This window comes from Aulonocara sp. 'chitande type north' Nkhata Bay, linkage group LG3 (assembly GCF_057382095.1).
Source record: "Aulonocara sp. 'chitande type north' Nkhata Bay isolate Kocher_YH1m ecotype deep benthic linkage group LG3, A_spYH_male_GT1.1, whole genome shotgun sequence".
NCBI classification, from domain to species: Eukaryota; Metazoa; Chordata; class Actinopteri; order Cichliformes; family Cichlidae; genus Aulonocara; species Aulonocara sp. 'chitande type north' Nkhata Bay.
The window spans coordinates 44,563,197-44,579,705 of NC_141346.1; the positions used below are offsets into that span (position 1 = coordinate 44,563,197).

Consider the following 16,509-nt stretch of genomic DNA (forward strand, 5'->3'; position numbering starts at 1 on the left):
AAGTATTACATAAGTTAGGATTCTCTGTGATTTGAACCTAACTCAGCGGTGCTGAGGCGGCTGTTTAAATTGCATCAGTTCCTCTGATGTAAATGTGTATAGCCTTCAACTCCCTCAGAGCTTTTAGTCATTTATTTTGATTAGGGCTGTATTTATAAGATAAGTCTCTTAAGTAAGTCGCCTGGGATAACGGGTTGGCGAGGATGGTGGTGGGGGAACAAAATGAAGTCTGTTTGATGATTATAAATTCCGAAATATCTGCTTGTCAATTAATTAGCTGCTTCCTGGGTATGTGTGCCCCTCTTTTCATTTACTGGGCCCAGCTCTCCATGGACAAATACCCGCAATGCACCCATTGTATGTCTAAGCAGTTACACGCATCTCCAGCAGCTGGGGAGCGGAGAATAAAGATCCTTCAAAGGCAGACAGTTTTCAAGAGCAAGCCTCTGTTTTCTTGTGCCGGCTGATTTCTGAGAGCAGCGTATTTGGCTGCTTGAAGGCTTTACTCTGCCAGTGTCTCACTCTCAGACACAAACAACTGGAGAATGATGTGGATGTGAAGAGATAGGTAGAATGAGAAGACTGCACTTGAAGTGAAGCTTCCATCATTTCTGCCTGTGGTAATACCACATTACGTGCAGGAAACTTGTCTTGTTGAGGTCTTTGTGGTTAGGCGAACCTTGACCATTGTCACGAAGATACTGTATCTATTTATAACTCCGCAATACTAGCTGGATTTTTAAATGAATGGAAAAGGATAAAGGATTGAAATATATTTTATATATTCAATAAAAATAAAGCATACATGGATATATTCACTGGTCATCTAGACCAAGTTACTGACTAGCACAGTATGTTATGTTATTTACATTGCATACTGCATATTAGCAAGCTAGCATAAATTATTTTTGTCCCCACATAATATTTAATTGTAGTAACTAGCCAACATGTTTGGTATTGCGATTCTAAAATTTAAGCTCTCCTCACTTTTTGTATACTGAACCATTTTAAGAAATTAAATTCCAATTTATTTAGATAACACATTAAGGCATTAAGACCCTACAATAATACAGAGAAAACTGAAACAGTCAGACGACCCATATGAGCAAGGATTTGGTGACAGTAGGAAGGAAAAACTTCCTTTCAACAGGAAGAAACCTCCGGCAGAACCAGGCTCTGGGAGGGGCAGACATCTGCTGAGACAGGTTAGTGGTGAGGGGAGGGAGACAGGACAAAAGACACGCTGTGGGAGAGACCAAGAGATTAATAATAATTCATAATTAAATGCAGAGTGATGCATAAACACACAGGGAGTGAAAAAAGGTGAACGAAGAAGAATTAATAATTTAAAGCAGCTATTTTGTGTTTTCAACTGTTACTCTTTAGAAATTGCATTTGTATGCAACTAAAAACAACATAATAGTGCTTGAATTATGTTTCCTGTTAGCATAATGAGAAAACTTTAATGAGTAATCTGTTTAGTGAGCTGTAAATGTGTTGATAATAAATGCATCAGCTCCTGTGTCCTTGAAACACCGATGCACTTCATTGGGATTTGTAGATTGGGGATTTTTAGCACATCCAGTCAAATGACTGGTCCATCCATCGACCTGTCCGTCCAAAGTTCACAGTTATTGGTCAGACTTTAATCAAACATGCGCACAATGGTTACCTAATGGATGTTCAAAGTGTCTCTCAACATCAGTGTTGCGTTTGTCATTTCATGGTGAGTTGGGTGAGCTACTACTTGGCTGACCTTGTGTTTTTTGTTTTTTTTTATCATTTCAGCTTTGTTTTTTGTATTTTTCCTTTTGTACTGGCATTTGTATGTTCACAGTTTGACAGCTCAGAGGCTTAAAAAAAGTAGGAAATGTTTGACCAGAACTGCAGTTTATCAAAAAGGTACTAGAGGCTGACTCTGAAAATGCACGATAAAATACCCAAAATATAGCATGGTAGAATAAATGGTTTTAATCCATCTGTTTTCAGGTTTGTTGACTGCTTATTAAGTTTAGCGTCAGGGAATGGGTCCATATTGCCCATAGATGCTAATGCAGAAGTCCCTCCCTGAATTCTGTCTAAAGGCCACCAGATGGTGATAGCTGTGGTTACAAAAATACTTCCGGTCCTATAGAAGTCGATGGTGAAACTGCTTTCTGAGTTGACACAAACCTGCTGAGTTTATGAAATCGGTCGATCATGTCAGGTCATTTAATCGAAAAGTTGTTTGAAGGATTGAAGGATTGATTGAATGAAGGATTATCTGTGGTGTGAAACGGCACACTCATTAGCTAACGAGTTGTCATCATAGTTGACATCATAGCACAATCAGCAGTTAGCCTAATATGCATGTGCTTGGACTGGACTGTGGGGGCGGGGCTTTAGCTATGCCAGACTAAACCTGTGCAGGGGAGAACATGCAAACTCCATGCAGAAAGGCCCTGCCAGTCAGAAGGTTCAAACCCAGAACCTGCTAGCGACAGTGAAGCTACAGTGCTAATTGTGCTAACACAGTGCTAACTGTGCTAACACATTGCTAACCAGTGCAGGTGTTGCTCATTGATGTTTGTGTCTATAGTGTCTATTGTATTTTTTTTTTCCTTTTTTAATAAATGTCCTGTTTGGAACATTCTTTAAATGCAAGTGAAAGGCTGCTGGTTCAATTCCAAACCTTCTTTTGGGAAGGGTGTCTGTGTAAAAGTCTGCTAAATCAAACATGTGGAGCTATCTGCTGCGGTAACAAAGGAGTAGCTGAAATGCAATAAGCAGGGATCTATGTCTTAAGCCTTACCTTGTTAACCAAGGTCACAAGCATTAGCAAATAATTTAGCACTCCAGCATATTCTCTGAATATGGTCACTTTTGGCTCTAACAAAAAAAAAGATGGCAGTGGGATGAAAGCTGTTATCAAGGCTTCAAAATACAGGTTCCTGCGTCTGTCGATCCTGCTTTATGCTATCCCTGCTGATTTCTAACACATAAAATAGCATAATTTCAATCGAATAGGTTCAGTACAAATTCCCTGGCAGATTTGAAGATTTCAGAACCTGAGCTCACAAAGCTTCATGGGAGTAACGTTGTGTGTTGTTTCTTTAAAATGCTTGTCAAACAGAGTTACTCGGTGACATGTTCTCTTAAGGTTTTTTTCTTTTTTCCCTTTCTTGCCTGACAATTTTCACATTTGTATTCAGTCCAATCTGTCAAAAATATTCGGAACTGCAAACACTGCATGCGATGTCACCGTGATCTTAAGCATGTTTTTGTTCTCCTCAGAGGTGGTGAGTCACACTGCATTTGGCAACGCCTCTCACTCGCACAGTTGAGTTTACAGTCTGGTTTCCAGTGAAGGAAAAAAATGTGACAGCATGCAGCATGCGACAAGTCATCAAATCAGACCTATATTTCCTCCGTCCCATATGTGGGAATCTTGTCATATTTAGTCCTCCTCAACATCATGATAGCTCCAGAAAGAGTGCGTGTTTTGCAAAATGTTCTTTTTAATACAGAATGCCTACAAGCATCAACAACAGAATACAGCTCGACTGAAATAATCCACGTTTCCTAACCTCAGGTAGATTCCCAGCTACAGATAAACATAAATATTTTGAGATTTCATATTTTTCATATGTTTTGCTGCCACAGCTTAATACTCCAAAAATATTTATTCTGGGAGGGATTAGGCGATTACTGTATCTAAACCTACCTTGCGTGAGGTGAGGCTCCTCGACGCGGTTTGAATCTTTAGAAATGAACGTGGCATCTTTTAAAAGAAAATTAAAGACCCAAAATAGTTTTGGCTTTTTCCTGTTTTTCCCCTGCGATCTGAAAGCGAACACTTGCATCCAGACATGTTGTCTTTCATCATTAAACTGTCTTGCAGAGGCTCCCGGGAGCCTCTTTGAGCACAGAGAGGAACCATGTATTTTAAAACAAGTGTCTCCTCTCTCTGGTGGGAGGTGTATATTAGAGTCATGGACCTGAGTTGAAATGATCTTAAAAAAGAAAAAAAAAAATAGCTTCTCATGTCTTACACACGCACACATCCACGGGCGCCTTTGTTGTCGCTTTATACATTAACGCAGGTGATACCCAAGGTCTCACAAGTGTGCAGATCTTTGACCTTGTTTTCTCTCCCCTCTCTGCTTCCATTATGTGCTTGTAGATCAAAGACACGCAGGGTGCTCCAGGCAGTCTTTCCAGTGAAGATCCTCACTTAAAGGCAGCTGACAGAGGTGAGTTATTAAACCTTACCACTGCTCTAGTGACCTCGCCCCTTCCCCTCACAATTTAAAACCCCTCTTTTAAAGATTCACCACAAAGTAGCCACAAGATAATGTTCGTAGCAAGCCTCTCAGTGCTGCACATGCTTATGAGTTGATTTCTCAGAATACATTAATTTCTTTTTCTGTTAGATTTTTACCCTCCACACAAGAGCTGACAGGTTTGTTGGCCTATTTTAATTAATGCGATACTATTTTAATTGTGTATCCACAATGGATCAACTACAGGGTGTGTGTAATTGCATTGTGTTTAGAGGATTTGCACAGCTTCCCTGAAATTAAGGTGCAATCACAGATACTTGTTCATGGTAAAAAGGGCTCGACTAACGGAGAGTAGACACTTTTCAGACGACTGGATCACTTACAAATAAGTCAAATTAAAATTGACCTGAATAAGCATTCATTTAACCCTAGAACACTATCGCTATAAATCGTAACACCATTACTAACGCCAGGTGGTTTTTACCCAATATAATATACCCAAAAAGTACTTGGCATCAAAATATATCAAAATCTGACAACACATGACAAATTGGAGTGGTCTTCTTTTATTTTCAACTGTGCCATGTCTAACAAAATGAAGAAGAAGTGTCATGGGGGGGGGGGCCTAAAAAATGCTCAAAAATTTCTGAAAAATTAGGAATTTGACAATAAAAAAAAATCCTAAACAAAAAAATAATGACACTGGAAAGTTGGTCTTTGGTCCACCCATTCCTGGGACATTTGAGCACAGTCTCGACACACGAACAGCTGCAGGAGAATGACCAGTCATGAGGAAATGACCGGTTGACTAAAATATTTTTTTCATCATATGAATTCCCCTGGAAATCACCACTTTGTGATATTTTGTCATAATCACTGCACTAAATAAGTATGACATGCAAATTCCAGGCCCACTCTTACTTACCTATTCCTTACATGCAGTAAATAGACGCAGGGTAGTAATGGCGTGGACACACTTCCTGTCCACTCCTGCAGGGCAGTCAGCGCACCTCCCTAAGGGGCTACTGCTTTCTGCTGCCACTGGTCTGGCCTCACCTGCAAGTGTGCCGCGGTAGGGATGTCAAGCACGCTACAGATCGGGACTTGAGATGCGGCAAGATCACCTGATTTTATACACTAACACTATCACTGGGTGAAATCCACCCAAAACCTACTTCATCCTCTATCACTATTGCCGGGTAAAAATCGCCCGAACACATGCCTGTAGGAGAAAGTGGGCTTTGGGTTAGGGAAACACCCACGCCTTCAAAGATGTCAAAGACAATGCTGAAGCTACACAAGGACCCATGACACAGACAAACAAAACATATTGAAAATCAAATATATTTGCTCGGGTGAAAATCACCCGATAGTGTCCTAGGGTTAAAAAAATATTATTTTTTTCACTATATATTTTTGACTAAACATTAAAATAAATTGCCTAAACAATGAGATGAATAATACACATGTACTGTAGCCACATAAATAAACTAATTACGCTCAAATTTATGTCAAGTGTATTAAAATGTGTTTCAACAGTGCATATAATAAAAGCCTGCACTTTGCACTTGTTTTTACAGCGTTACACACTTGTTAAAGTACATTTAAAAACTAAGCATTTAAAAAAGATCATGGTGTGCTCTGGAAAATTCATAATAACCACATTCTTCAAAGACAAAAACATTTATTTTTTCTGTTTGGTCTTGATTTTCTTGGAAGTCAAATGTGTGCTGCACGCGTTTCAGCAGCTTTAACCGAAATCGGTCCATGTCTGTAGCCGAAAACGTCACGATTGGTACGTTTTATAAATGTTAATAGAATCTGTGGCTGAAAAAATGAGGCCGATGTGGAAGTGCCAAAAATAAAAAAACAGGCACTTAAAGTCGGCTCCAAAAATGAGTCAACTCCCACTCTTGACGCTCTTGTTAAAATTGCCGACTTCAGAGCAGAAGTCAGGATGTTTGTGCCCTGGTAGAAAAAAAGGGTTGTGCTGCCTGTATCTAATTGTCAACTTCATAACAGCTCGATAGGAGCACACAAACCTTCAACAGGATTTTAATCAGACAAAACACAAAAACGCGGGATCACCAATCGCAAACTTCCACCAGGGGTGAGAGTGTAACATTACAGCAGTGATGCACAGCCAATTAAAATCCTTCTAAAGCTGAACCAGGTGTGGGAGTCCAAATAGCGTCAGAACTAAGCCCCCAATATTTATCAGTTTTATGTCAAACACTGCAAACAGCGAGGAGCACACAACAGCAGCGATCGCAGACAATACAAATGCACCTCACAAGACAAACAAGGCCTTCATTTACATCAGGGTATTTAGTGGACTGTAAGCAGTAACTCCACAAAGCTTCATATATGGAGAATAACACGTCTGTCACATCTTTGTATACAAAGAAGGAAGTGATCAGTTTCAGAGGCTTGTAGTATAGATGAGTTACTAATAAGGAAGCCCAGATAATGTCTGGTAATGATGTAGTTAATATTGCCTGTGTCTATGACATAATTGCGCTTTGCTAACCCATCCTGCAAACATCTTTTTGCTCTACCAATTTAAAATAAACTTGTGGTTAATTCTACTAACACCCTCCACAGGAGGGAAATTTCAGTTTAAATGTAATTAATATCTTCACACTAATTAGCAGGTATCTGTGTCTGTGTGGTGCATCTTGTTAATAAAGCTAAGAGGCGTTATGTGATAACAGCATGGACTCCAATATGGTTTAAAAAAACAATCATAGCATAGGTCTGAGTGTCTTACACAGCGCCCCCAACAGGACAGATAAATAAGTGACAGCAATGTGGGTCCTGCCATCATTTATATACAGTATAGAATATGCATTTATATATTATGTTACTGTATGTAACATATTTATTTTATTTAAATAAAAAATCCAGGTTACCTTTAACAATATCTGTGTTACAATTTAATTATTTCAGTGGTTATTTTGCACTTTATCTAAAATCTTTGCACTGTTAGCTGTGCTGTGGACTCTTTTCAAACACATCACATATTGTTGAGGCAAATCTAGCTATCCAGAACGCCTTATTGCCTGAACAGGGGTATTATGGCACACCCAGAAGCTATTTTCTGAAAATAACAAACAGGTAATCCATGCATGCAAGAGCTTTGTTTACTATACCTCTTGCAACTATTACTTTGACCACAGTTTCAAACCAATCTAAGAGAGAATCTAGTGCATCTAGTCTATCCTCCCCCCCTTTACACTGCCAGCATATTATCCTGCTCCAGCTGCAGAGAAGAGACAGGCCAGAATATTTATGGCCAGTATAAAAATTGTGTGCATTCCCAGTCACCTACACCCCGTGATTTACAGTGCATTTGACAAACACACTGAATAAAAGAAAAAAGGGGGAAGAAAAGGAGTGTTCAATTTGTATAGGAGTTTAGAGCGTGTCTGTTGTGCATGCTCCCGACGGATTCTGCTGTTAGTACGTGTGTGTGCGCATGTGTCGTACCGGCTACGCACGACACATCTCCCGCTGCGTGAGAACATGTCGATCTGTCTGCCCGCGTTCCTGCGCGTGTATCTGTATGCCTGTGTGTATCCTTAATGTGTGTGTGTGTGCGCGCACGTACAAGAGCGAGCACCGAATCCGCCTGCTCTGAAACACCAGCAACAGATAACAGATGGTCCCCCTGCATTAGAAGTGTTTTATTTCCCTGCGGAAGCCAGATATGTCAAAAATAAGCATGTGCAACATTAGTCATTTGGAATATTCATGCCCCTGCCGTCCGATGGTTTCCTTTTCACAGCCAAAATACCACCAGCCCAATTCTCCCAAGGAAGTGAGAGGAATTAGGGGGAGAAATAAAAAAGCAGCCATCAGCTGAACCGATTGAGGTGGGTGTTGGACCTACATGTGGTTTAATGGAAGGTTTCTTTTTTTTCTTCCCTCGTGGTCGCTTCTTCAGCATGCCAGGGCTGTAATTAAAAAGGGGTTACAGTCTGTAGATGTGTTCATATGAAGAACCTCATTCACCCAGGCCCATTAGACACAGTTTTGTGAATATGCACACATGTCCATATGCTGGTCTGGCTGCGCACACACACACACACACACACACACACACACACACACACACACACACACACACACACACACACACACACACACACACACACACACACACACGAAATAGTGATTTGCTCCCACATTAAACAGCCTAATCCAGTGGATTAGACTTCTTTTGCATTCCTTCGTTGCCTTCCTTCACGGACTCGTCTTTGGGAATCGCCTCCTCTCCACTACTGTCCTTATCTTCCCATTTCTCTTCTCCACCTCCATCTCCAACTGTAGCTTCAGCCTCTTTAATCTCCACCTCCTCTCCTCCCTGGCTTTCTAGCCCCATCTCACACCACTAAGCGTGGCTCCCATCCTTCTCCTTGGTGGCAGACATGGGCATGAATCATTATCAGCCTTGATTAACCATACACGTAGTTGGCAGTCTGGGCCCCACCGGGGGCCAATGGCATGATTTTCCTTCCGCCGAAAACATGAATTTTGAGCAGCACTTTCTTACTCGCCACGGTCCCTCATGATCAGGGTTAATTCGTGGCAGCATGCGTGAATGGCATAGAGAGGAGGCAGAAGAGAAGGAGGAGGAAAAGCTACCAAACAGTAGTGCACCGCTTATCTCAGAAATGAAATATAATTTATTCAGGAATATGCAAATCCAACAATCACTCTGCCTTGTTTACCGAAGGGACCTGCTGATTCAGAGTCTGAAAGAGAGCGAGAGAAACAATCCGAACCACAGACGGCAACATACAGTGGATGCACAAAGGCAGCCAACAGCCAGTCGTTTTACCGGTTTTCTTTAGATTTAGAAAATTAGGGATGTCGGGCGATTTCTTGGTTCTTTCATAGCTGCTAAAACCATTAAATGTGTTCTGGTGAGGCTGGCTTGTTTACAGAGGAACTGAATATGTGCATTCTGCTCTGTGACATATACAGCATGAACTCAAAATACCCAGGTTACCATCATTTCCCAAGTTTTATTAGGAAATACATACAGTTTTAGTGTTGTTCTGTATCTATAGGCGAGAATACTGGGAACTATAAGCTGGCATATGGTCACATATAACCTTGATTACTTTTTGATTTGAGGTACGTCAAGATTTTTACAATTTTTTTACAGTTCTACTGTTTTAGATATTTACAGTGCTTAACAAATCCATTAGATCACCACCCAATGTAAGCTTTGAGCCACCGTTGACCTAAATTAGAAATGACTAATATCTGTTTCTGTAACGGTTAACCCACCAGTATGTCCACGCTCTTTAATCAAAATGATAGTTTTATTGCTAAAATATTGTTACTGTTGTTAACTTATAGAAAAGGAGAAAAAAATGTTTTATTATTTTATTATTATTATTATGATGTCAAATCACAGTTATTTGCTTGAATTTCTAAATTTGTTTTGGTGGTTGAACATTATACTTGATTAATTTCTTAATTTTAGTGAGCGACCGATGATTTGGTCATAAATTCTTGAATTCAGTCATTTTAAATTTTAAACCTTTTTGACTTTTATCACAGGTGTATTAATACATTCATTAAGTGCTTTTCTCCAAACCAGGCCATTATTCACCATTTCTACCCGGGACAAAAACCCTCCACAAACCACTGATCTCTGTGAACGATGTTACAAAAATGTACTTTTGCCTAATTAAAGCTGAATATGAGAATAACTAAAGGCTATAAATCTATGAGTCAGTCATGTTTTTAAACCTGTTTTACAAATTCCTCCAAATCTACCAAATTCATTGCAACAGAACAGGAGAAAAACAAATCCAGCATCTGTTTTGAGCCGTAGTAATAGTAGGTGGCCTCTTCTGTGAGTGTGCTATGCTTGACAACCTTCCAGAAAATGGCACCAGATTTGTTTTTTTACAATAAATACCACAACCGGGAGCTTTAGGGGGGACTGAGCTTAAACAGGTGAGATATTTGGCTATTTTTATCAAGAAGAAACTTTTTAATAAAGTATATTCAAGAAAGTCAAAGGAGCTTGCAAAGAAAAGCGTCTGGACTTCTTTAAGTTGCTTGAAGACGTTTCACCTCTCATCCGAGAAGCTTCTTCAGTTCTAAGGTCAAATGGTGGAGAGTCCCAGATATAAACCTAGTGGGACCTATCTGGGACTGTCCACCATTTGACCTTAGAACTGAAGAAGCTTCTCGGATGAGAGGTGAAACGTCTTCAAGTAACTTAAAGAAGTCCAGGCGCTTTTCTTTGCAAGCTCCTTTGACTACGATGACCTGGATGACTGAGAACCTTCACAGATATATTCAAGAAAATGTTATTGCTTTGTCATTTGTGGCCAAACCTCAAATATTTGTCCTGGCTCTACTATTAGAGCACAGATGTATTACAATAATACCGATAGTTAAACTAATGCCCGTTGGATGGTAAACTATGCGTCATTTAGACGCTTTCACAACCTACTCAGGGGATTTAATTAGCATCTTACATTTGCTTTTGCAATGCGCCGCCATTGTTTTCATTATGTTCTCGGTTACAGCCATGTCTCCTATCACTGAGACGTATTTATCCATTTAATTTTCTGTTCTTAGGGGATTTGTTTGTTTTATGTAATTCATTGGTAGGACATCACATGTTTAGCATAGTAACAAGGTGCGGACGTATTCCAGGGGGTTTCAAACTGAGAGCGTTCGATAAGTAGGTTATATGCTGTGTTGCTATATTAATATAACAAAGTAAGGAAGTAGACGGTCTGTCTAAACACCGGCGTAGAATAGAAAAGTAGAATAGGTTGTTTTTTGAATCTGTTCATTTATAATGGGAATACTGCGTGAGCGCTTTTTTTTGATCTGACGCTAATTTTTTTATTGGTAACTAAGCAGTACACTGTCTAATGTGTCACATGCAATTTGGCTCTTCATCATCGCTGGATTGTAGAAATGGGTGCGAGTCGCAGCCATTTCCTCCCTCCCTGCTGAGAGTCCAATTAGCATGGTTGTATTGATTTTTCTGCACTGCATTTCATGTACTTTTCCACGTAGGTCCCTACAGCTAGTATGAATGTATGGGAGACAACAATTATCCCCTATAACAGAATCTCTGAGGCCACAGAAAAGGGAGCAGAGCTCAGAAAATTGATCTCTTCAGGCTTGCGGAGCTGTAAAGTGGATGAGCAGACAAAAGCCACCACAACTGGTGATATCTTAAAGCTACAGTATGCAAGTTTTTCTTGTCGAACTTTGTAGTTATATTTCCAGGTTGTTCTGACTTTGACGCTGAGAAATGAGACCTGTATCAGAGACAATGATTGTGCAAAATCCTTTAACATTTTACATAAACCACAGGATGTTTCATGTTGTTTATGTCAGCGGTCCCTAACCTTTTTTGCGCCACGGACCGGTTTATGTCTGACGATATTTTCACGGACCGGCCTTTAAGGTGTCGCGGATAAATACAGCAAAATAAAACCAGTACCGGTACCAAAAAAAAAAAAAGAAGATTTAATGATAAAAACCATTAAAAAATAACAATAAAAACCCTGAAAACCATTAATTTCACACCTGAGCCCGGTACCAAACGACTCATGGACTGGTGGCCTTGGGGGTTGGAGACCCAGGGGTTGGAGACCCAGGGGTTGGAGACCGCTGGTTTATGTAATCTAATGGACTGATGCTTATGTAGCACATCATTTATTGTATGCACACACTCACATGCCGATGGATCCACTGGGATCAGTTTTGGGACGCTTTGATTTGTTGACTAAACCTCTCTAATTGGTTGATGGCCCACCTGTTTTGTTTCAGCTCAGTGTGCGACTCCTCATGAAGTTTTGCTGCTGTTCTCTGCTCTCTGTTTCACCTCGTCTGTGTCTTTTGCTCTTCCTCTGCTCCAACGTGTTGATGGGAACTCATTAAGATACTCTAGCTGAAAGTTTCCCAACTAATCCAGAGCACCTTCTCTGGTACTTGACCGCTTGGTTTACAAATTAAGCAGTAAATGCACACATCGTAACAGTGTGGACAATCATATGTCTCCTTCCCCGTGGCTGCTAAACCTGTCAGTAAGAGAATGAGGGCTGCCGGCACGATCATAGATCTGTGCATAGGCATTATTTTTATGGGAATAGAATTTAGAGACACAGATGAGAATTTAGGGGTTTAATCAATCCCAGAAGAAGAACTTTAGTCTTTTTTAAGACATTTGCACTTCTGAGTCTTAGGGTATTAGATCAGATTGGCTACACCTTCAGGGATTTTTACACGTGTGCCTGTGAACTATGAAGAACTTGCTAAAAAAAGAGAGAGAGAAAAGACCGAGAAATATAATCAGGTGTTGAACAGAGAATCCAGAGGCTTATCTGCCTTCTCTTAAACTTAGATGAGCAGAAATCCTTGTGCGTATCTTCTACAAGTAATTCAGAAAATTGTGAGTGGGCAGTCCCCATGTGTATTCTTTATAATTTTCTGATTTATAAAAGAGTTTTTAGTTTCTTGCAATTTTTAAAGCTTCAACACAAAACCACAGACATGCTTTATTGATTTTTTTTTTCCAGCAAGAAGTGCTGTCTAGGCTTCTCAGGGATATCTTTAGAAGCAGCACTTTCCTCTTATATGCACAGTATATCATGGTTATGTAATGTGTAAAGAGATATCGCTGTGCAAATATGCATTTCACATACGTGTGTACACAGTTAGTGAGTGCCACACTGCTACTGTTGCCCATTTGCTTCATTTTTTGATAGAGGAAGTCCTGCGACACATTTTTATTGTCTGAGTTGTAAGCAAGCAGCTATACCTTCATATTTTACATGCTATTCATGTCCCTTCTTCATCCTGCAGTTTGAATGACTAAAAGATCGTTTCGTTGTTTCTCGGTTGTGTCATGTCAACAATGTGATATTAATCGGCTGAAGTTATACATCCACCACCGTGCTATTTTTGCCACACGCACACACTCGCACGTTGCCCGAGAGGTCAGCAGCATAACAGGGTTCTTACTAGGTCGAATTGCTCGGAGGCAGAAGTTAATTTCCAACTCAACAGAGATAAATGGCTTTGTTTTGACCTCCCTTGTTCGCTGGCACAACAAAGACTCTTTGCTATTCTGGGAGAAAAGTACTGTAAATACCTGTAATTTAAAAGTGGCAGTTCATTATTTGGAGTATGAAATGATTTGATTTGGTAGCAGCGATTACCTGGATTTGGTATTGTGTGTCTTTCTGCTAAGCTTAGATAAATTTATATATATTTTTGTTTGTCTGAAATCATTTTCTTCAGTTTTCGGTACAATTTTGAACGATCACGGAGCAACAGAAGAACAAAGGAAAAAAGCTTATTACTATTAACAGCATCGCAGTTCTGTTTGGGGACTGCAAGTGCCTAAGGAGGGTAGATAACTGAATATGCTAATGACAGCATGTTATAATAGAGCAGATAAATACATTGCTTGATCATTTTCTTATAATGTTGTGCTTTTTTTCCGGAAAGGCTCGTTAAGAAGATACTTTTAAGCAATATACATGCATTTCAGTTTAAATATTGTCATTACTGTAGATTATCAGATTGCATGCATCCATACTTACATTTGCTATTTTTAGTGCACTCGTTTCACTCTCAGGTACGGCTACATTGAGTGCTATGAGAGTACCTGGATGCAGGCAAAAAATTTGAGAGCTAAACACTTCTCTGTTCTGTTCACCGTGTTGTACATGCAGCAGAAAAAGCGGCACCATCAGACTATTTCATTTATCTAATTTCAGGACAATACGTCATCAGCACTAGCTAGCTAGCAGTAGCAGATTTGCAGTTGAAACCTCATATTGACTATGATGTAAAGTGATTCAGTGGTTATGCATTTAAGTTAATATGTTTGTTCCAAAGCACAACATGTTGCAAATGTTCGCAAATTGCAGTAGCCAGCAATACAAGCACACTCATTCATTATAAATGTCTCTTTTATTAAGTGCCCTAATCGCTGTGTTCAGTTTGAGACAGTGCTACCTTTCCAAACATATGCACTACCCAAGTAAGGTCACAGTGGACTAAATGAAAATGCACTAAAATAAGTAACCAAACTGAGACATACTTGCCATCGTTGCTTAGCTATTATTAGGCACTTCTATAAGGGAGGGGTTTTCTGATAGATCAATTTAATAAAGTAGCGTAATTGAGATTTCAGATGCATGCAAACTCATGTCAAACCTTTGTGGACTCAATCTACTCCCTTCACTTTGATCTATTCAGTCAAGATTATCTCCCTACAAAACGGTCTCGTCTCCCCGTGTGCAAGATATAATTGAGGTTGTTACATTGTTATATTGATTTGTTCAATTGAGATGGGTTCCCAGTATCTTTGTACGTGTGGTTTATATGAAATTGTAACATAATTTTTGGTTTTTCCTCGTTTCTGGCTGTCAGCATTTCTGCTCAACATTGTGTTGAAATATGTTTAGAAATCTGTCGAGGTCTGGTAATCTGGTAAGGTTTAGTTTAAGTTTATGTATATATATAAGATGTATTAGTCCACCACCAAATGTAAGGTTTATGCCACAGCTACCTTAAATTAGCAGTACTGGTAATTTAATTATGTATGTATTAGGGGTGCAACGATACACAAAATTCACGGTTCGGTTCGGTTCGATACTTTGGTGTCACGGTTCGATATTTTTTCGATACAAAAAAAATGTTCATGCCTTTTTAATTTGTCATTTATTAAAATTATAAATATATATTTTAACTCAAAAGTACAGTTTTTAAATTTAACCCTAACCCTTGTGCGTGTTTTTTATTTTGACAGCGAATGCGCACCTGCGGACCACTTATGTGCAGCCCTGGTTATTTAGCTCGTCATATTGCAGCAACAGAAATTCTTTTGTCCATGAAACCATAAAGCTGCACTTTCTTTTTGCCTTATAGTCTCATTTGTCATAACTTCTCCGTTTTGTGGTAAGCTTTTCTTTGGCTGTCACTTAGTTAACAACCGGTGGTGTAACCCTGCCAACATAACAATCAAAGAAAGGATTTGTTGCCCGGACACTGAACTGTGTGCTGTTGGACTCAGGCCGTATTATTTACCCAGGGAATTCTCTCACGTCATCTTGGTGGCTGTTTATGTTCCCCCCTCTGCTAACCCCACAGCTGCATGTGACACTATCCACTCTGCCATAGCTCGGCTACAGACTCAGCACCCGAGTGCCTTTATTGTGATCTCGGGTGACTTCAACCATGTATCACTGGACAATACACTACCAACATTCAAACAATATGTGGACTGTCCCACCAGGGGAGAGAAAACTTTAGACTTACTGTATGCTAACGTCAAGGATGCATACAGCTCCTCCTCCCTCCCCCCACTTGGTAGGTCAGATCATAACCTGATTCACCTCACCCCCCGCTATGTGCCAATTGTGAGGAGGGAACCTGTGACCACCAGGACTGTTAGGAGGTGGTCAGAGGAGGCAATAGCGGAACTACAGGGCTGTTTCGAGGTGACCGACTGGGAAACACTCTGTGAGCCTCACGCCGAGGACATCAATGGGCTTACTGAGTGTATCACAGACTACATAACTTTCTGCACCGACTCCATTGTTCCAGCTCAGACTGTTCATTGTTACCCAAATAACAAGCCGTGGGTGACTAAGGACATCAAAGCCCTCCTCAATAACAAGAAGAGGGCTTTCAGAGGGGGCAACAAAGAGGAGGTGAGGAAGATCCAGGTGTTACTAAAGGACAAGATCAGAGAGGCTAAGGACAATTACAGGAGGAAGCTGGAGTGGAAACTCCAGCAGAACAGCATGAGAGAGGTGTGGAGGGGCATGAAGACCATCACTGGATTCAGGCCAACCAACAGCAGGGGAGCTGAGGGAGGTGAGAATAGAGCCGACGAGTTGAATCTGTTTTTCAATAGATTCGACACCACAGTGTCTGCTCCCACCCCCACAACCTCACCTGCAGTCAGCCTGGAATCCAGAGCCACACCACTGTGCCAGCCTCTCTCTTCACATGTTGCCTCCTGTGAGATTCCTGACACCCCTCCCCCACCCATCACCTTCACTCAATACCAGGTTGAGATGCAAATGAGGAGACTTCACTCAGGCAAGTCTGCTGGACCAGACGGAGTGAGTCCCCTTGTCCTCAAGGCCTGTGCCCCCCAGCTGTGTGGAGTCTTTCATAAACTGTTTATGCTGAGTCTGAGTCTGCAGAGGGTCCCGGTGATGTGGAAGACATCATG

The 16,509-nt window shown here is 40.5% G+C and overlaps 1 protein-coding gene across 1 annotated transcript in view; it reads left to right on the top strand.

Moving 5' to 3' along the window:
- The window catches only part of LOC147335852 (glucosidase 2 subunit beta-like), a 177,559-nt gene that overhangs the window by 68,238 nt on the left and 92,812 nt on the right, over positions 1-16,509 (top strand). Inside the window, exon 10 of the mRNA XM_086282813.1 lies at positions 4,163-4,232. Coding sequence (XP_086138939.1) covers positions 4,163-4,232 — 70 coding nt within the window. The remainder of the gene's footprint in view (positions 1-4,162; positions 4,233-16,509) is intronic.